The 22,411-nt window shown below is 42.5% G+C and overlaps 1 protein-coding gene across 4 annotated transcripts in view; it reads right to left on the reverse strand.

The window, feature by feature from the left end:
- Positions 1-22,411, reverse strand: part of Rad51b (RAD51 paralog B) — a 536,305-nt gene that overhangs the window by 146,446 nt on the left and 367,448 nt on the right. For all 4 annotated transcript variants that reach the window (XR_005876241.1, XM_013115333.3, XM_021228781.2 and 1 more), the window contains exon 9: positions 2,892-2,988. Coding sequence is in view for 3 of the 4 variants with exons in the window: in XM_013115333.3 (XP_012970787.1) it covers positions 2,892-2,988 (97 nt within the window). In the remaining variant the exon portion in view is untranslated. The remainder of the gene's footprint in view (positions 1-2,891; positions 2,989-22,411) is intronic.

The raw sequence follows: 22,411 nt of genomic DNA on the forward strand, positions 1-22,411 counted from the left end.
GACTCTGGAAACCAGAAGAGCCACCCGTGGCTGGGTGCTTCCCAGCCACAGCCCCACCTCACCGTGTCAGCACTGGGAAAGACTTGAACAATCTTTGACTCCTTCAAAATAACATCAGACAGAAGAAACTGAGGTCCAAAAGATCTGCCGATGGTCATAGTTACCACACGGGCAAAGGTGACCAAATAAAGGACTAAAATCCACAAGCAGTTTATTCTATTTTGTGTCATACATTTCACATCTCATAGAAACTTGAGAACCACTGCAAAATATCTGAGCAAGAATGCATGTTCTAAGAAATGCTCCCTCCCCCTTGGTGTGGTTTTTGTTTTTGTTTTTTGTTTTATTTTGTTTTGTTGTCTGAAGTTCTGGGCATAAAATATCACTGTCTCATGTGTATTAGGCAAGTGCTTTCCTCCAGCCAAAATCTATTTATTTTAAGGCACTGGTGAGTAACTCCATTATAAACTTTGGGAAAAATATTTCTATGTCCTCTTTACATGTTCCCTCAATACAAGAAAAATGCCTTAAAAAACAAAACAAAACACCAACTGTTTCAGTTCCTGCTAGAGTTTTCATAATTAGGAATGGTTAGTTTACCTAAGGATGAGCTAGGAACTCCCTTTCCTATGAACAGTTCATTTTCTGTCGCCATTACACTGGAGTTCAAAGCCATTTCTTTCCCCTCCATTTTATTCTACTTTTTGGCTTGATATAAAGCAGGGGGCCAAGAAAAAGAAGTATTTTCAAGTAAAGAAGCAAGATATTCTATTCTGGTTTCCTCAGAGCTGAACAAGGCAGGCAGGCAGGCAGGTAGGTGTGTGTGTGTGTGGTGTATAAGGATTTTTAATGACATTCCTAGGCAGAGTGCCGGTCACTATTTTCTGTGGTACTCACTTAATATCTCCCTTACTGCTTACAGTATGCCTATGACTTTCGGTTGGTCACTGTGATAAAACATGCACACTAAAAGAACATGGTGTCGGGCTGGTTATATATTCAGTAGTAAAACACTTGCTATTATAATATGTGTGAGACCGTAAGTTCACTCTCTAACACCAAAAAGAAATATCTACCAGTTTTGTTTTAAAATCTATGAAAAGTGAACCTTCTTAGAGCATTTCTTTACACATCCAAGCAGACAGAGAGGATGCGGAGGAGGGAGAGGGCAAGACCAATACTGCAGGCCAGGAGGCTCTATGCAAGGAGTGGCCTTGGAAAGACAGACGAGAGAACAAAAGAGAAATGCTGTTCTAGAAACAGAGGGAAGGGCATCATAAGATTGCATACTTGAGATAGACGCTTTATTCAAGGACTTAGTGGGTTGATCAGCCAGAGGAGGGCTGACCTGGAAGGGTTCAGAAGGATTAACCTTGTGTAGTGGGGTTCTAGAAACTGGTCCACTCAAAAGAAAAACACTGGAGTTTTTGCACTTGCTGACCCCCACGTTGAAGTATGTGGATGCTACAATAAACTCTAAGTCCCTGGATATTTTCTCCCCCCCCCCCGGATATTTTCAAATTGGTGCACTTATTTTAGCACATCCTCAGAAAAGAGCATCTTCAGCATTTTGAGTAGGAGGGAGACACCCTGGAGGAAGGCCAAGCAGCAGAATGGAAACAGAATGTTTTACAGGGTTTATTAAAATGAGCCAGTTATGAGGATTTTTTTTATATTTTTTTTTTTTTTTGGTTTTACGAGACAGGGTTTCTCTGTATTATTTTGGAGGCTGTGGGTCCAGCCTGGCCTTGAACTCACAAGATCGGCCTGCCTCTGCCTCTCGAGTGCTGGGATTAAAGGTGTGAGCCACCACTGCCCGCCGAGCCAATTATGAGTTTTAATAAATTACTCGATCATTACATGAATCACAAAGGAAACGACGGGACACATGAAAGACATGTTTGGAAAGAAATCTGAAGCCAGCTTGATGAGAGGAGTTGAAGGGGAGGTGAATTCCAGCTATTTGAGGTTCTCAGCTCAGGTGGCGGGAGGGCGACAGATCACTGAACGTAGACAGAAGGGACATAGAACACTATACAGTTTCATAACTATGTCAGTAATTCTCACGATGAAAAAAGAACACCAAAAAGCAGGCATGTAGGGCTTCCAACCTGAGACAAAAGTGGTGCCGATCTGTGAAGACTCCTTGCCAGGCAGTCAGGAGCCTTTCTAGGCCTGAGAGTCCCCTGTCTTCCATCATGACCAGTTCTCAGAAAGCAGAGAGGGAAAGTGGGCCTGGAAGAGCTGTGTGGGTCTACACAGGTCCCTAGCACTGTGCCCTAGTTCAACTGCAACTAGAAAAGCTCAGAAATGTCAAGGGAGGACTTTCGCCAAAATAGAAACCACCTTCTGGCTGCTGATGTAGTTCCCCCAACTACTCAAGGTTCATTGCCCTCAAAATCCCAGCCAGTCTGACCTTTGCTAGCAGGAGGTAGTAGAGAAAATGGGCAGATTTACAGCTGTGGAGACGTTGTCTTGCCTTCCATAAAGCTGACCAGGAATGTCACATCTCTTGCCCATGGAACCGTGGCACTTCTTTTTAGGCAGTCCAGTGGTGCTCAGTACAAATAGAAGGGGAGATAGCAATAGGACTACTGCCAAAGGCAATGCTGGAGCATCAGTCTCAGACACAGCAACTGGTTAGTAAGGCACCACAGAGGGCTGACAAGATAGAGAGATGATGAATGTGTGTGAAGGTGACTCAAAGGGAACTCACTCAGAGACAGACAAGAATAGATCAGGTGCCCGGTAAGATGTCCAAGCCTAAATCACCAGGCCCCAGCAGGCTGCGCTGACCGGAGTCCCGGTAGCTATGTCTCCCAGCTCTCAGCAGGAGGCAGGAGGCTGTATGTCAGTATCACATTTCAGTCTCTCCAGGACAGATCCTTTACCTTCAGACGGGGACAAATCATCAGTTGGAGACACCAGGTCTGCTTGAGAAGGGAGGGCTCCACTCAGATGGGTCGTAATTTGATTCGTCAAGATAACCTGTGAACAGACAGGGAAAGGGAGGGGGAAGGGAGAAGAAAGAGAGAAGACCAAATTAATTATTAGAGCTATCAAAAGGCAGACTGTGGTTCAGGAGGAGAGTGATAAAGCCAGGTAGGGAAACCCCAGCTCTAACTTTCACCAGCTTATCTTCAGGCAGGACCTAGTGATATTCAAAACCCAGAAACCAGAAGCAGGTGGGCTTTCTTCAGAGTTAACATGGCTGGCTGAGTCTCCCCAAATGCTGAGCAGACTGAGAAGTGTTATAACAGTAGCTAAAAGCAGAGGACAAACCAGAATTAAGATGCTCACACCAACATTTTATGAAGTTTATCAATCGTTTGAAAACTAGGTCCCAAATCTAAGCTATGGAGGTACTGAAGACTCTAAAGTAATCGTTTAAAGTTTGGAGGCCACTGGGTTCCCATCATCCCCGAAGTCAGGCTTATTTCCAATGTGTGAAACAGAAATAAGATTCATTTCTGAAAGAATAACATAGGCTTCTTTTTATGTTAGTCAATGAAACCAAAGAAGTGCAATGTCACTTATACATTTAAGGCATAAGTTCAACACGACTTTGTTAAAAACTAAAGTTCGCAGCACTTAAAATTCCTGGAAAGGACTCCAAAACAACTTACCTCACATGACCCAATGCTATACAATGCTTTTATATGTGGTAAGCCAAGAAACTTTCTTTCCCCTAAAAATTTCCATTAGTGAAGTGTATTCTATTGTTTAACAATCTAAAGAGAAAATAAAATGCAGACTCTTTGTTAGAAAATTCCGAGAACACACTCATTTTCAAAAGTTCTGGGGGTGAAGTTCCCGTCACAAGTAGGAACCATTGGGCATCTTGGTCACTTGAAGGAAACGTCTCCTTGTGCACAATTCAGTGCTTGGAATGTGTACCTAATAGAACAGAACTGTCTTGGTCCATCGAGAGGGTTAGCTTATGGGTTTGTCATCCTTATATGAACAGAACAATCTCTTTTAAAAAATTCTCGTGGTGCTGGGGATTGAACCCAGGGCTTTGTGCTAGCCAAGTGCTCTACCTCCAGCTACACTGCAAAGCACCCACATGACCCAGCTTTTCTGAACCAGTGGCAGCTTAATTGAGAGGTGGGAGGGGAGTAGAATGACAAGGTCAGGTTAAGATTGAAGGGCTCCATAAGTAGAGACAAGGTCTTAGAGGAGTCATATCAAGGACACTCGGAGTCTCCAGCTACTCTGCAGTGCTGGTCAGACTTTCCAGGAGCCCCCACAGTATTTGCCACGCCCACACCTCATAGTCTTTTGCTTTGCCACTTCTCATCTAGACTGGAAAGAATCACATAGGCTGTCTTCAGTGAAGATGCCTAGAAATAACAACTGTTCATGTGAAGGGTATGAGTGAAGAATTATGCTTTCACTTCGTAATGTATAGAATAAACTTCATAGTTTACTATAGCTGAATTCAAATTGTGACTCTTGACAGCCTGGACCTTGGAAAAGTTACTAAACTGTTGAGCCCCATGTCCTACAGACAAGGTAGTATCAATCTTACTGAATTTTTATGTGATTTAAGTGAGATAATCAATATGAGGTACTCAATGGGGTACCTGGTATTAAGTCAATGTTCAGAAGCCATTGTAGTTACTCTAGAAGGATGACATAGAAGCTAATAACATAGGATGCTTCAGAGACATGGCTCTAATAACTGAACATTAAATCATGATCTTTATATCAGACATTAGTTTTAAAGCAGAGCATTCTCACTAACCTTAGTCTTTTTATTTTTTAAGCTAACCACAAACTTTTGTGTAAAAAGGGTCTTGAGAGACAACTCTGTAGTTAAGAGTACTTGCTGATCTTACAGAGAACCCAGGTTCAGTTCCCAGCACTCACAGGCCAATCGTCAACCACCTGCAACTTCAGCTCAAGTGTCCTATTGCCCTCTTTTTGCTTCAGCAGGAACTATATGCTTGAGGTGCACATAATGCATGCAGACAAAATACTCATACACATAAAATAATAAGTAAAATATTAAAACATTTTATGTGAAAAGATCATAGAGAGATACTTAGTTGAAGCAAAGCCAGTGAGACACTGACATTGCTCTAATAATATTACACTCCTTATCTACCAAGGAGCAAAAAATTGTTTGTTCTAGTTTTTGTGATTGTGACTTCTGAGAAGTCTAGATATATAAGCCTCGATTTTGTTTATTAAAAACCTTTATTAGCATATATTCTTTGTACAAAGTGATGAGTTTCAAAATGACGTTTTCTTTCTTCTTTCTAAAATTTATTTAGTTCTTTTGAGAGAGAGTCTCATTATGTAGTCCAGGTTGTCCTGGAATTCATTATGGATATCATGCTGGCCTCCTGAGAGATGAAATTAAAGTGAATAACACTAGGACCAGCCCAATAACAACAGTCTGTTCATTCGCAAATATCATTGCCCAAACATCTGAACATATTCAACACCTCTCTGTTATGTTATGCTTATTGGATCAGTTACCTGTGGACATGAAGGCTGCTTCCTATGAACTATTTCAAGGTTATTTTTAGTTGGCTAGGTTTAGAATAAGGAATATGATAATAAAAAGTGAGCTTTCATTTTTGTGGGATTCTTGCAGATGATGGTGTGGTGTGAATGACTAGAATTCTAACCATGTGGTAGCAATATATATATATGACTTTACTGAATATAGTACCTATCATGTAAAGAAAAGCCTGTCACCACATACACTGGGGACATTAAGAGGAAAGGGAGCTGCATGACTTCTCCAGAACCGTATAAACTAATGAGAAGGCATCAGCTAAAATATTTCCATCACTCTTTTTCAATGTTGGTTTTGTAACGGAAACACGCACTAAGGTGATGCTTTTACTGTACGGAACTGGTAACAGTCTGCAAATCTCTAGCAAGCTACAGATGGCTTCAAAATAGCTGCCTGAGTGGGGTTGCAGCTCAGTGGCAGAGCACCTGCCTCGCAACTGACAGGATCTGAGTTGGGTTCCCAGCATAAAAATGACAGGAGAGAGAGAGGGGAGGAGGACAGGGAAGGCAAGAAAGGAAAATACACATTTTCACCGAGGTAGATGGAGAAGACAACCTTTTCTCTCTTAAGTGGCTGTGCCAATTATCTTTCCCTTGTTATGATGAGTCTTAAAGCCAAGGTGCTGAAAGGCATCCACTGCCTGGAAACTCGGGGGTTTGCTAATCACATCATGTGATGGAATTGTGTGGATTTCTAAATCTGTGTTTAGCAAAACGATGGAACAGAAACACTTCCAAAAGCATCAATTACAAATAATCACAACTTGGACAGAAGCCTACAGATGTGTTTTTCTCTGAGGCAATCTGGAGACGTGAAAACTATGCTCTTAAAATAACTTATAAAATACTACTACAGAGTTATAAACAGAGTCTTAACACTGTCTGGTTTCTGAAAATGAGTTCCGACTGACACTTGAGAGGGCTGTTCATAAACTGTTCAACTGGAGCAATTGGGGCTTCTGATTTTGGACATAAATTTGTGTGAGAGCAGTTTGCACAGATGTTTAAGGCACTGGCTTTGGAATTAGACAGACTGGAGTTCAGATCTAGGCTCTACTGTTTCTGACCTATATGACACTGGCCAGTGTAACGTCTCTTGATGTGACAATACTTAACCCCCAGGAGCTTGAGTATTAGACTTGACAATTTAGTTAAAGTCTTTATCACAGTACCCAACCTATAGCAAATGGTACCTCACCATTGTTCCTAGCCATCCTTTGCTGACTCAGAAGTCTTTGTTCAGAAGTCTCATGCCCAACTTTACATAATAGCTTGACACTATGTACCTGTATGGGTGTTTTTGGATGGTTTTTAATCTGTTAAAAAATTGTAAAGATAGTTTCTCATCTTTAACAAAAAATTCACAAACAAAAGTCAGTGGCCCCTTTGTACAGCATATTGTTCACTGTTGACAAAGTACATACATTTGCTATTTATATCTTTAAAAGCAATAAAACTTCAATTGAAAGTGTATCTGTTATTTCTACCATTTCCTTAAAAGCATGGCTAATTGAAAACACAACATATGTACATCAGCATCAACTATACTACAAAGCCAGAGGGGGACTCATGGAAAAAAGGGTTTCATCTGAAATCAGGAGGAGGCTGAGTCTGGCTCAATATTTACTTAGGAGAACGCCATCCTACTACTAAGCAGGGGGACAAGGAGCCCTGACTTGACTCAAATTTTTTTATGAAGAGACCACTTACTTGTTTTCTAGCACTGCCTTGGCTATAGGATGCATAAATATACATTTGTATACAAAAGGAACCCCCATGGAACATTAGACCATGAGTCCCATTGTTAATACTCCATCCCGACATAAAGAGGAGGACATTTCTTCCTTCAAAGTCTCCATGCCATGCCCACCATGGCTCCAGGGATGAACCTGATTAGAGTGGCCAGAAAATGAATAAAAGACAGACAGGTGGGCACACAGACAGAAAACACATGGAATAGGGCAGAAACCATAGCACCCGGAATCTCATTGTGTTTATTATAGACAGTTGAACAAGGATGTGGGGTTATTACATACAGATAAACAAGGAGGCAGAATTTATGGAGTAGAGCTGGATCAAGGGACAGATTTAGCTACTCTCCATAGGAGCAGTCTCTATGGGAACAGTCTCAGACTGTAAATATCCGTTGAGGGAAAACTATGGTTGATAATTTCAGCACACATTGTCAATGCTAGCACTTAGTCTCCTGAGGAAGGTTCTGCCATCCCTCTGAATTTGAGTTTACCAGGTCTTTGACATGACCATGCTCATGTCAACAGCACATATTCAGGCTTCCTTTGTTCTCTATATCTTGCATCCCAAGTTTCCTCTTGCATTATCATCTATAACTGCATCCTTTCTATCTTTTTGTACACTGTGGCACAATGCCCGTTTAAAGGAAATATTTTAAATACTTCTAAAAAGAAGTAAATTCAAGATACGGACTCATAAACAACACATTAGGGACTGCTATCACAGAGAAGACTTAGAAATTAGAGAAATGAGATGGGAACTAGTAAGGAAGATTGTGACTCACTTCCATTAAGTATTAAAAAGGCAACTGTCAGATACTTTGTTAACAGAGGGTAGGAGCAGAATAAACTGGTCATCAGGCCTAAGGGTCAAGGTACATGAACATCTAAGCTCAACTCTACTAGCGTATGAGCCCAGTGCAGACCACCGGCTGCAGTTGAGCTATCTTTAGCTATGCTATGATACAAGGCTATACTCGCACCATCCTCTAGATTACTGATCCTGGTCCAGAATACAGTCTGCTTCAATGGGCCACTTAAGTGTCTAGTTTAAGCCACACTACATTGAAGGATTAGAAATATCAGTGTTAGGACTATCAAGTATACAATAGCCATGAGTATTGGTATCAATTGGAGAGAACAGAATTGGGGACTGCCAGGCCCAAAGGCATAGTCTTTGATAGAAAGGGTGCCTTTTACTAAACTCTTAGAAGATAATGAAGAAGACAAAGCTTGTAGTCAGCAAGGGAAGAACAGGTAGAATGTAGTATCTGGTCTTGTTTAGCAGCATAAGAATTATTAGTGGTCAGCAAACTAGTAACTCAATATCTATAAGTCAATTAAAAATTTTTAATTCTTTGAGAATTTCATGCAATGTATTTTGATCACATTCATTCCCCAACTCACTCCTCCCTGATCTACCCATCTCACTATTCCAACTTTGTGTCCTTTTTAAAAAATTTTAAATAACTGACTCTAATTGGGCTGTTTATATATTCCTGAGTGTGGGGCCATCCACTGGAGCGAGCTGACTACCAGTAACTACCCTCTTAGAGAAAAGTGACTGTCTTTTTCCATAAACTACCAATTGTCCATAGTTCCTCAGGCTGGGATGGGGACTTGGGAATCCTTCCCTTCATGCTACAGTGTTGACTGGCCTGATGTTGTACAAGTCTTGCATAGGCAGCTATAGCTGCTGTGAGTTCATGAGCACAGTCATTTGATCATGTCTAGAAGACACCATTTCACTTTGGTCTTCCCTGACCTCTACAAACTTTCTGTCTCCTCTTCTACATTGTCCCGAACCTTGAGGAGGGAGTGTGATACAGATAGACATGTCACTTGTGGGTGGGCATTTCTAACACTTATTCTTTACATTTTGACCAATTGTGAGTTGATGTATTAACCACCATCGAATGCACAAGGAAACTTCAGATGAAATCTGAGAGTGGCATTATCCTACAGACAGAGAAATATGAGTTTAGGAAATGGTTTGGCCAGGTGTTGGTAGCACACTCCTTTAATCCTAGCATGCGGGAGGCAGAAACAGGCAGATCTTTCCGAATTCGAGGCCAGCCTGGTCTACAAATCCTGTCTTGAAAAACCAGAAAAACAAAACAAAACAAAAACAACAACAAAAAACAAACCAACCAAAAAAATGGTTTCATACCTTGTCTGTTTAATGAGAGACTAGAAGTAGGCTTACCCCTGGGGCCTGTGAGTATCCCACCATAGGTTCTTAGCCAGATTTACAGTACCAAGCATGTGTTTCCTTCTGTGGTGTAGGCTTTAAATCAGAAATTGTTGGTTACTCTATAACATTAAGGCCACTATGGTACCCATGGACATATCTTACCACGGGGGTCATTATTTGCAGTTCCCAGAGTTCCCAGGGTCCACAGCTAGGTAAGACTGTTGATAACTTTTTCCTCCAGTGGCCTGCATAGCACCTTACAGTACTATAAAAGCTATCCAGCAGAGGAAGCTTCCTGGTCAGTAAGGACTTAATTTCTCTAAATCCTATGATCAATGTGTATAGTGTCTTCAGCAACAGGGTCTTATCATTAAGAGTAATGGTAATAGCTTGTATTCTTTTGGGGGTCTCTAGGATACCTCTGATTAACAACTTGAGGGGAGGGATCCCATATCTTGTACTGGGTTTCTTATTTGCTTCTGAGATGAGCATAATCCCTTGCATACATTAACACATTCTCTCTCTCTCTCTCTCTCTCTCTCTCTCTCTCTCTCTCTCTCTCTCTCTCACACACACACACACACACTGATTATAAAATAGTAGGTTTCCACATGGTTTTTTCAAACAAGTCAGACTTTTTTTTAAAGACATCACGAATATGACAAATGCTATCATTAGCTTTGCGTGTGGGCATGTTAGAGACAGATTTTTATCATCTCTATTTTCCACTGAGTGAATTAGTTACCAGTTACCTTTCTGTGTTCAACAGTCCAGATGACAAAAGGGGCTTGTAGGCTTACTTGACTCCTTCCTAAAGCAACAGTAGGAAGAGGAGAGAGGGTCTCTAAGCCCAGGGCTACTCAACAGGGGCTTCTCCATGCCTCGATGTGCTAGCTTAGAGAATTCAATCCATTTATCATGGGATCTAACTATAGTGTCTCATGTCCAGACACATACTAAAAGACTGTCCAAAGCCTGTTGATTATAAGCCACTAGTCATACTAATAAGTAACTCTGAGCCACATAGGCACATAGCTTCAGTCAAGCATGTAAGAGAGTCTACATACATTGTGTCAGTCTTTTTGACATGTGCAACTGGTTATTTCTAAGGCCAGGGGTATCTTGGAAGCCAAACTCTTCATGGGACTCATGTCTATATGCAGCAGAGAGTTTAACGGGTAGACTGGCAAAGGAAACCATGGAGTGACCTCAGGCATTTCAGGGAGTTCTATGCTCAGAACACCATTTCCTCCTCTGCCCACTCCCTGGCAGAAAATGGCCACAGCCTGCTACACAGAATCAGTGGGGTTTCAAAATCACCTTAACTGGGCCAGGAGAGCTGGGTGCAGTGCTTGTAAATAGTCAGACCATTAAAGAAGAGGGCCAGCGGGAGAAAGAGCAGCTTGATGAGAATGTGGGGACTCACTGCACACATCCTCAGTCAGCACAAGCACAGTGCTTTCACAATGACAGGCCACTGCCCTTTACAGGCTCTGAGGGCATAATCTTTCTTTTTGTACTGAAAACGGTCTATCTGTTCCAAGCAACATTAGTAAAAATATTACTTTTTGTACCTTAAAGCATCCTGTCATGCAGGCATGACAGTGATCTGGCCTTTCTATCCAAACAAAGCCTAGGGTGAGTCAGGCTTTCTGAATCTTCATTCTGGCTCTGTTGAAACTTACAGGACTCCTTGATCTGAAGGAGACAGAGGCCGGAACTCTCCTGTAAGAAACTGTTCAGGTTCAATGAGTCCTTTCATCACACCGAGGCTTGGGAAAGGCCCTGGAGTGGTTTTCAGTATGCCCTCCTCTTGCTTCCTGACCATGAAGTATCCCAACTCTTCTGCTCCCAGAGAGCCCTTCTCTTGCTCTCTCTCTCTCTCTCTCTCTCTCTCTCTCTCTCTCTCTCTCTCTCTCTCTCTCTCTCTCTCTCTCTCTCTCTCCCTCCCTCCCGTGTGTGTGTGTGTGTAACCCCGCACATGCATGAGCAGAGGGAAATAGATTAAGAACAGGGTAGGCCCACCAAAGGCTATGTTCCCAGGGACAGGTCCCTACCCCTCAAACTCTCTTCCTACCCACTTCCATCTTTGGAAAGAGATATCCAGCATTTGTTATGAGGAAAAGTCAGACTAAATATTCTGGAATTTGAGCATCACAAAAACAAATCTGGCTTTACTATTCACTGGCTTAGTTTTTGCCAAGCTCTGGAAAATTATAAATCATTCCATGATGAAAAAAAGATCATTTTCCTCTTCACCTCAGTGAATATCAACTGTCTGTTCTAGAATAAAGGACTGATAAGGCTTTAGGATGTCGGTCTGCTATTCCCATCGTGCAGGACTGACTGTAAGACAATGGTTATCTGGGAAAATGTATATGCTGTCAGGGTCTTCCTTTTTTAAACATTTGTCATAAAACATCAAGCTCCAATTTTGCCTGAAGAAAACACGACTCTGGAATTTCAGCAGCCTGCCTATATTTAGTTTTGGCTCTGACCTTAATCTGCTGTGCAGTTCTGGGAAATATGCCTGACTGCTCTGTACTCTAAAGTGTTGAGTCCATAAAAGTTATGAAGAGATTTAATATATTCTGATGACTGTTAGTGGAGGAGGCTGCAAAGAAAAATGTTAACCATGTTTCAGTTTGCATCAGTTCTGGTGTGGTACTCAAAATTCCATGATTGTAGTTGGGTCTCACTGTCTTCAACCTTAAGAAGCTTCTCTGCCCAGAGATACTTTGGCAGTGGCTGAGGAAAAGAGGAGGGAGAAACAGTACGGGAGAGATCTTGGGCATTTTTGTGTTTATGGTGAGAATTCTTTCACTCCAAAAAAATTCACACTCTTCACAATGACCTGGGAGTGAAACCTATCTAGTGGGACTTGCTTTCTCAAAAGTTGCCCTCTTCGGGTCCAGAACCAGCAGGTGCTAATGTCAGCCCATTAAGACTACAAGGCAACACATTGATACCAACTAGAGCTCACCATGCCTATGGTCGCAGCACCACAGTTGCTGGCCACAGGCTTCCCCTGACAGGCTCCATGAGAGGCGGCACACATGGAGGGAGGCAGAAGCTCCTCAGCTTTTCATGCACATCTATCTGCCCAGTCACAGAGGGCACTGCTAAGAGTCCTACTCCTGCCATCTCAAATCCATCGCCTCCACCACTGAGTTCAGAGATGTACTGAGGAAGGGCAGTATCTGCCATTTGTTCAAACCAAGCACACAGTGTTGCACAATGGTGAGGCCTTTTCTCTTTGGCCTACTGCCCCCAGAATGTACCATCCAGGGGAAACCTGTGGCCAGCAACTGTGGTGCTGTGGCTATAGGCATGGCTAGCTCTAGTTGCTTATCAACACATTGTTCCCTGACCCCAATGGGCTGACGTTAGCACCTAGGTTCTGGGACTTGGGTTGGGGGCGGGGTGGTAACAGTTGAGGAAGCCACAAGTAGCAGGCCAGTGTGCTGTTTCCACCTCTAGCCCAATCTGGCGGTGTTGGTGTTGTATCTGTCATCTTGGGCCCACTGCAGGAAATGACACACTCTCTTGGTTAGTTGTGTCAGGGTAGCCAGTGTGGCTCCCAGTGGTGCAATTCCCAACTATAAGCAATATTACAGTTAGCACAGGGCCAAGAGAGTCTGGCCACCTAGGTGTAGGAAAGAAGGGAGCCAACTGTCAGATGACTTTGAACTCCACACGACGTGAAAGAAACTTTCCTACCAGCTGTGCTGTGCATTTTCTGTGGCGGAGTCACTTCTGCATGAAGTTTGTTTGGTTGTCTTTGCCCACTTCCTTGTCCCTGACTACTGAGCTCTTCAGAAAGGCAGGGAGGTGATTTTCCAGAGGCCCCCAAGTTTCTGATGACCTTTTTAGGTGTTTTTGTTGCTTCTGGTGCTTTCTATTCACGTGTATGTCTTGGTGCTGGGGATTCCCCTCTCTTGTGTTTGCAAGGAGGGTTAGAAAGACACAGCTTTGTGGTAAGTACCATCATAGATGGCTGGTACTAACTCACTTCCCCTCTTACACTCATTTGGGACCAAAAAAATAGTTCTATTGAGTCATTTGCTCCCCCAAGAGACTGAAAATATAGCCCTTGGGGGAGTCCAACTTTATCCACACCAACTTTGATCCACCAGCTTCATCAATAATTATTGTAGCCAGCAAGAGCTCAGATACCTTCTGTAGGGGTACAGGCCAGTGCTCGCTTCCCTGTTGGTATCTCTATGCTACCAACAGGGATGGTGTGGCATCCTAGCCAGAACAGGCTTACCAAGCCCCTGACTGGACAGATGCAATTATCTCTGTCTCTAGAGTGACTCTGTAGCATGAGATAAGCTCTGTTCACCATCTGTTCAAAGGATGGTTAAAAGGTCTGTGTAGAAATCACCAAGTCAGCAGCTCTGTCAGACATGCTTACACAAAAATAACTGCATGTCCTCAAAGATGGACAACTGTATAAGCTATTACTTTTTGAGGAGGAAGGACAAATGTGCTTCTATGTCCATATTTAAGTGATATCAATATAGATAAACAATAACAACTCACAATTAAACAGAGTCAACAAAGGAGAGATACAAGAGGAACAGGTCTAGAACAACTATATTTATTAAGTGGCCAAATAGTTACCTTGTAGCCCTTGGTGTGGCACACTCTATCATAGCCACTAGCGAGCAAACCCTCAGTCATATGCTACAGGCCAACTGAAGCGGATATCTAGGCAAGGGCACATGCCAGACAACAAACAAGTTTCTTCTCTCTGATACTCACTCTGGTGACTTGGAAATAACCATCTGGAGAAACGTGTGAGAGGAAATGTGAGGCTCTATCAGGTCTCAGAGTTGCCAGAGTATGGCCAGGCGCCTGTAATGACCACTGGCTCAGTCTGTCAATGTAGCTACACATTAGGGCCAATGTCTTGGATCTTTCCCTCCCTCATTTTCAGATGGCTATTTGTCACCTCTCGTCTGACATCATTAACATGAGTAATGGCACCATGGTATTTTGTACTTTGCAGGGTTTATTCGCAGACTGGTCTTAATTGATCCTTATTAGTGCATGAGGGAAGCTGGGAACTAAGTCAGCAGCCATTATGGGTCAGGGGGTAGGCTGGCTCTGGATTCAGACATCCTGGCTCCCTTCTCATAACAGCAGTGAAACACCAGGTCTACACTTACAGAATTATTCGCGCTCTCCATGCCTCATTTTCCTCAATTGCATAATTGGGTTTGGAATTATCCGTATGGTAAAGCGCTTGACACTTAATAGGTGCCTAATGAATATTACCTTTGCTGTGACATTCTCTTTCTGATCTGTTTATGTCTCATGGTTCACTTACTCTGGTTCTCACTCATCCCATCCCAAATGCACCTGTCTGATAAACCCCTTCCTTCACTATTTTGAATTTCAGGGTCCAGGTAAATGCTTGATGCTTTCATGAAAAATTTCCCAAATATTTCAGCTTCAACTAATCTCTCAGTTCTAACATACCTACTTCAGCATCAGTATTAAGTAACTTACTACAAGAATTTTTCTCAATGTTATGTGTGTTATTTTTCTTTTAATGAGACTTAACAGAGGCATTTCTTGGCCTCAAATAAGTCCAAGGAGGGGAAGTCAGTTAATACCAATCATCTATGATGGGACTCATCAGAAAGCCTTGCTCTTCTAATCCTTGCCTATGGCATAAACTTCAAGAGATTTGATGCCTCCTGGGTCCCTGATGCTATTCTAAATGAGGGAAGGGAGAACAGAAACTAGCTTTGATTCAGTACTTCCGGCCTACAGATTCCACACTGAACGCTTGCTTGTCTGGCATTTATTTAGCTCATTTCATCCTCTCATTTCAATGAAGTCAACATTATTATCCTGGTTTTCTAGATAAAGAAACTCAGGTTCAGAAAAGTCAAGCAGTTCTCTGAAACCAAACAGCACCATGGGTCAGATTCAGATCAGTTCTATATTGCTCCTAGGCTGTACTGCTTCTGCCAAAGAAAAGTTCTTTGCATGAAAACTCATGGCTTCATGGGCATTTGCTGATTGGGTTCTTCAAAGCAAGGCATGCTCATATTAGATTAAACAAGCTCCATGTTGCTCAATGTAAAATCACATAAAGGAATCTGGGAAGATGGTTCAGTGGGTAAAGTGCTTGTTGTGCTAATCTGACAACCTAATTCAGATCCTCAGCATCTATATACAAAGCCAGTTATGGAGGCTCCAGTGCCAGGAGGTTAAGACAACAGAGTCCTATAAGGGTTGCTCTCCAGCCAGTCTTGCTAATCAGTGAGCTCCAGGTTCAGGCAGAGACTTTGTCTCAAAACATAAGGTAGCAGAACAACATGAACTACACCTATGAACCACAGCAATGATCAGTAATGGTATGATATACCTAAAGGTACAACGGTGGCGCTCATATCTCAGTGGTAACCAACAGATACGTAATTGGACTTAAGTGCTGCTCAACGGAGGGAAATCATGTCTGGTACAGGAAACCTGGTTAACTACCTGGAGCTAGTGAAGTCATAGATCTTAGAGGAGAACCTACTGCTACCCTTTAATAGCCTAGCATAATTCCAAACTGCAGATTAAATACTTATCCTTTACCCACAGCTAAGTGTAGCTCTCACTCCTCATCAAAGAAGCTCCTCTTTGCAGCAAGCAGAGACCATCACAGAAAATCACAACTGGTCAAAATGTAGAGAACAACTGATCATGGGGTACCCAACCCCAGTGGACACATCTACAGCACAACTCTTGCACCTAAGGCTCAGAGAACACAGAAGATGGGGCAGAAAGACTGTAAGAGTCAGAGGACTAAGAAGTCTACTGTGAAATCGTGATTCTTGGAAATGACAGGGACATTAGGGATACTGAAATAACATGCTACTTAATCAAGACCCAAACAATGGCAGTATAGACATGTTAACAAAGAAAGGGGAAATTTCAAGGGTCTTTACCCCCTAGACAAAGAACTATAGGCAACCAAGGACTGCTGAGTGAGGAAGAATTAATCTTCCCAGGGATGAGCTCCCTAACTGATTTTGCAATACCAAGTGATCAGCCTTGAAATCATATGCCTACACGAAACAAAAAACACACTCAGCAGATTTTATGGACATACATACATCCATCCATACATACATGTGTGCTGTACACACAACACACACAGAATAAACAGAGGCTATGAATTTGGGAGGGAGCAAAAATGGGGGGAGGCATACATAAGATGGGTTGGAGAGGAAAGGAAGAAAATTATTTAATTATATTATTTATAATTTAAGAAGCAAGGTGGAAAGTGGTAGAGGAAGACACTGGACATCAACCTCTGGCTTCCATACATGCACATATACATACAACATACATCCACATAAGAGAGAAGAGTGTGTTTATTTTTGAACAAGATGTTTAAGAATAAATCAAATTTTCAGTAGGAAGGAAGGGAGTCAGTCAACCATCAATAGTCTACTCAGTAGACCTGGAAACATTGAATTTGCAGGCTAGGGGAGGAACCATGCACTGGTAGGTGTGGCAGGGGAAAAGACACAGATTCCTAGATTCTATTTCTGTCTTGGCCACTAACCACTCTGCTAATATTTTCAGGAGAAAGCTGCTACATCACATCAGAGCAGTCAAACAGGCAGTTAGCTGGTCACATGTGGTGCAGTCACACACAATACTGGGGTCTGTAGCCGGAGGTGACAGCAGGAACAAATTCCATGTGGGCATTTGTCTTTCCAGTTTCACCTTGACCTGTAGAGAACAGCTCACTTAGGATCTATTTGGGTTTGTTCTTGTTTTCTTGCATTTGTACTTTTCAGACTGGTAACTATACACAGTAACAATGCAAAACTAAAAAAAGATGGATTCTTAGCATGTTTGGCAATCAAGTCATGAATAGCATACTAGTGCCTGATGGGCACCCAGCCTTATGATGAAAACTCAGTTGGGTTAGGGATGGCCTGGGCAGAGGTTTGCCCTTGGCTTTTTTTCTTTTCTTTTTCTTTTTCTTTTTTTTTTTTTTTTTTTTTTTTTTTTTGAGACAGGGTTTCTCTGTATTGTTTTGGAGCCTGTTCTGGAATTCGCTCTGTAGACCAGGCTGGTCTTGAACTCACAGAGATCCACCTGCCTCTGCCTCCTGAGTGCTGGGATTAAAGGCGTGCGCCACCACTGCCCAGTCTGCCCTTGGCTTTTTAATCCACCCATACCAAGATGCCTGTGGTGGATTATAGCTGTTTTCTTTTATGGAATATCATGATTCCTTTTTTAAAAAGTGACAGAGAATGAATGGGTGGTTAGTGCCCGTTTCTACTTAACTGATGGCTCATGGAGTTCTGAATCCTGGTGTTGGAAACAAGTCCTATAGAAGACTTCCTGGAAGAGATCACTGTTGAGGACAGATGTCCAACTGCTTTGAACTTGGAGGACAAGAAAGCTCTTTTCTCTTGGTTATTGACAAGAACAGCATTCCTTCTTATGGACTCCTGCCCTCCCCAGGACCATAGTGAAATGACTAAATTGGCCTGTTACTCCAGTGAATCCGGATAAGTGAATAAGTCAATTCTTTTTAACTCTGTGGTCTCGACTTCTTGTTGGCTTATTGCAAAATTAAAGGGCACAGAGAGCAGACCCATCAATCAGTAACCAGCAGAGGAATGAGCTCTTTGTGGAATGCACTAAGAGCAGGGAAGATGAAGAAAAAAAAAAAACAGAAAGAAACCTCATGAAGTGGTCATTCGTTAGAAGAACAGAGGGAAAATTTCTCCGTTCACATGCAACATTATTTAGGAAAAGTTTTATTAAAAGTTTCCTATCCTACTAGGGGAGCAAGCTCTGGAATGCAAACAAAGTCCCTCATATCATCTGCCTGTTATTGGTGCTGCCCTCCCCCATGGATTTTTGCTGTATTCCACAAAGCATAGCAGATATCATGGGCCAAAGGGTTAGAACAGTGAGTGACTTAGCAGGCCCAATATCAGGAGAAGAGAAGCCACCATCGTTTATCAACAAACGAACGAATGAGCAACAAACAAACAAGTGTCACTGACTCCTACAGCCTCTGCTCAAGGCTCAAATTCCCCTAGCACCTCTTAATTTAGAGTTAACACTCCCGAGGCCATGCCTTCTTTAGAATACCCAACAAATGCTATTTGATGAGCACAAAACCCAAAAGGGCTGGAGGAAGAAAACCAATATTTACAGAGTGCCAATCACTGTGTTCTGTGTCTGTTTAAACAACCTTCTTTAAGGGACTTGGGGTGTAGCCCAGAGATAAAGTGCTTGCCTGGCACATACAAGGCCCTGCAATAAATAAACAAGTCACTGCAATACCCATCACAACCCTGAGGTAGATGACATTATCGCTCTATTTCATGGATAAAAAATATTAAGCAACAGGGCTGGAGAAACAGCTCAGTCAGTAATGTAAGACTTAATTCAACCCTCACGGCCACATAAAAAGCCAAGATTGGTGGTGCCCATCTGTAATCCCATTCCTGGCCAACTCTTGAGTCTTGCTGACCAGTGAGTTTAGCCTAATAGACAAGCCCTAGGTCCCAGCAAGAGACTGTGTCTAAAACACAAAATGGGCATCCTCCTAAGGAATGATACCCAAGGTGCACACGCACACACACACACCACACACACACACACACACACACACACACACACACACACACACACACGAGAGAGAGAGAGAGAGAGAAAGAGAGAAAGAGAGAGAGCACAAATTGCTGAGCTTGTAGCAAGCAGCAACATCATGTGACTATAAAACCATCTTTCCTAACTTAGATGACCCCATTCAGGAAATCTACTGTTGCACCCTAAATCCAAATGGAAGAAATGAACTCCAGGTACTGATGGAAGAGATATACTGGTGACTCAGCAGCATATACTTTCCATGCTTACTTTCTCCAGATCAGTTTCTCCTCCAAGACAACCATTACAGAGGATACAGAGGCAAGGCGCTAAGGAGTGTAGGGAGCCAACTGCACTGGTAGGCCGAAGAACCATTAGAGCAAAACGTGTCTTCTTCTTACCTATGAGATGCAGCTTTGTAAATAATGTGGCCATGGGGAAGAATTCTTTAGGTTATTTTAGAATATTTTTAAATGTATAATATGTGTATAAACTCTTATCTGAACCTCACTGCCAGCAATAAAGTAGACATTACAACCAGAGAGAGTGACTTGTCTAAAGTCTACAACATTTAAATGGACCCAAACTCCTTGATCCCAAAGGGGAACTCATCTCCCAGAGATAGGAAAAACTGCCACAAGAAAGGGATCTCATTGTTTTTGATGTCAGGCCCTACTGGCAAGCAAGTGCTCTACAGCAGTAACTCTGAAGTGATGAGCGTGGGTCTGGGAGCCAGTATTTCAGACTGTAGATCCGTATTAGCTCCCCTGCATGTTCTTTTCTTCCCTTTTGTGAATGTAATATTTGACTCAATTTAATATCTGACTCTACATTGGGTGACAGACTCCCCCTAAACATGTCTGAAGCACAGTTGTAATATAAAATGAATATCAGATAAAAACAAAATTACTCAATTTATTTCGTTATTAAAATTAAAAATCTTATATTTACTTTAAATGGAGCAGACAGGTATCTTCTGTGAATGAACTACAATGAAAGGAAGCAAATAATCCTTGTCATAAGGGAGGTGAACCGAGATGTATGAGCACATAGAGACTGGGAAAGAGAGGAGTGCCTGCTGGAAACTCAGGGAAAAGTGTCACTGGACCTGGACCTTGAAAGGAGAACATTTAATTGTGTGGACAGTAATTCCAAATGGCAGGAAATCTCTTGCTATAAGAATTCAGAGTTGGGCCGGGCGGTGGTGGTGCACACCTTTAATCACAGCACTCGGGAGGCAGAGGCAGGCGGATCTCTGTGAGTTCGAGGCCAGGCTGGACCGACACCCTCGAAAACAACACAGAGAAACCCTGTCTTGAAAAACCAAAAAAAAAAAAAAAAAAAAAAAAAAGAATTCAGAGTTGGGCATTGGTGGTGTACACGTTTAGATCCAGCACTTAGAAGGCGGGTGGAACTCTGTGAGCTTGAGGCCAGCCTGGCCTACTGTTATGGAATATTTGTTTACACTTCCGATTGGTTTAATAAAGAGCTAAATGGCCAATAGCTAGACAGGAGAGATAGGTGGGGTTTCCAGGGAGAGAGAGAAAGGAGGAGGAACCTAGGCATGTGGATTATGCCAGAGGGACACCAATGAGACTCTGAAGAAGTTGGACATACAGTACAGAGTAGTGGTAACCAAGTCACATGGAAGAAAGTAGATGAACAGAAACAGGTTAATTTGAGTTATAAGAGCTAGTTAGGGACATACCTAAGCTAAAGGCCAAACTTGCATAATTGTGTAATTAATAATAAGTCTCCATGTCATTATTTGGAGGCCATCAATCCAAAGATAGTCTGACAATAAAGTTTGCTACAGTTTACAAAGCAAGTTCCAGAACAGCCAAGGCTACACCGAGAAACCCTGTCTTGAAAAGCAAAAAAAAAAAAAAAAAAAAAAGGATTTGCAAAATATTTTAGATGTGGTCCCTAAACTCACAAGCACTAGAAGTCACTGGTAAAGCGACCATCCATTGCCTTATACAGTCACATAACAGACACACACACACACACACACACACACACACACACACACATACACACACACACATGTATATAGTTATAGTTATATCTGTATTTAAAAAGAACAAGACTGAGAAGCATGGTAACAAGACCTCAGCTGAGAGGCACCAGGATACTGTCTCCTCCACCAGATACCTATGTCCCACCCTTTCAAGAAGAGAAGGCTCCAACACCCCCTGCCTGCCATGGAAGGGTGTTCTCACAAGACAGGTTATTACAGAAAGAAAAACCATCAGCTACCAAAGTCCAAATTCTATTTAAAAGTCAAAATCTGCTAAAATCAGCAAAACTAAACCCACAAACAAAACATCCTCAAAGACTGTGTGTCACGGCTGCCCATCCTGGCAGCTTCCCTTCAGTTCCCTCACTCAGGAGGAACTTCATCAGACTTCAGAGTTCCCTGTCCAGGTGCAAGGGGGTGTGACAAGGCAGTCCCTTTACTCACTCTGGCAGCTTAAAAGCCTGTTTGTTCAGTTAGTTATTCCTCAACATGACAGGCAAGAACACTTTCCACTGTTCTGTTTATGTCTTCAAGGCCAAGAGCAAAATTCAACTAGAGACTCAAATACAAAGTGGAGTCACCGCACTGTGAAGGTGTTACTTTCATATAAATACAGTCCTGATGTATAAATATAGGATGTGAGGGTCGCACAGAAACCCCTCGACTCTAACACAGATTTATAAATAGGAAAATAAGTGGGCACTGGTGGGGTCAGGCAGAACTGCACACGACCAAATCTGAGTGCCACAAAACGGTGAATCTGGAGCATGCTCACAGATACTAAAACCACTCAGCAAACAGCTGGTGGGAAAGTCGGTCAGGGGGAAGACCTGGCTATCATCAGCTGAGCCTGAGAAGTGGTACAACCACGACTAATGTCAGCCGGAGCACAATTCTTTTCCTGCAGCATGATGCAACAGGAGGTCTAGAGCAGCACATATTGAATACTTTTACCTTAGGAAAAAAACCCCTAAATTGGTGCTGACATAACTGGATGCTGGCGTGTAGAAGAATACGGATAGATCCATGTCTATCGCCATGCACAAAACTTAAGTCCAAATGGGTCAAAGACCTCAACATAAATCCAGCCACACTGAACCTGTTAGAAGAGAAAGTGGGAGGCACCCTTGAACGAATTGGTACAGGAGACAGCTTCCTGAACATAACTCCAGTAGCACAGACACTAAGATCGACAATTAATAAATGGAACCTCTTGAAACTGAGAAGCTTCTGTAAGGCAAAGGACACAATCAACAAGACAGACACAATCAACAGAGTACAATTCAG

This window comes from Mesocricetus auratus, unplaced genomic scaffold (genome assembly GCF_017639785.1).
Source record: "Mesocricetus auratus isolate SY011 unplaced genomic scaffold, BCM_Maur_2.0 Super-Scaffold_15014, whole genome shotgun sequence".
In the NCBI taxonomy this organism is placed as follows: Eukaryota; Metazoa; Chordata; class Mammalia; order Rodentia; family Cricetidae; genus Mesocricetus; species Mesocricetus auratus.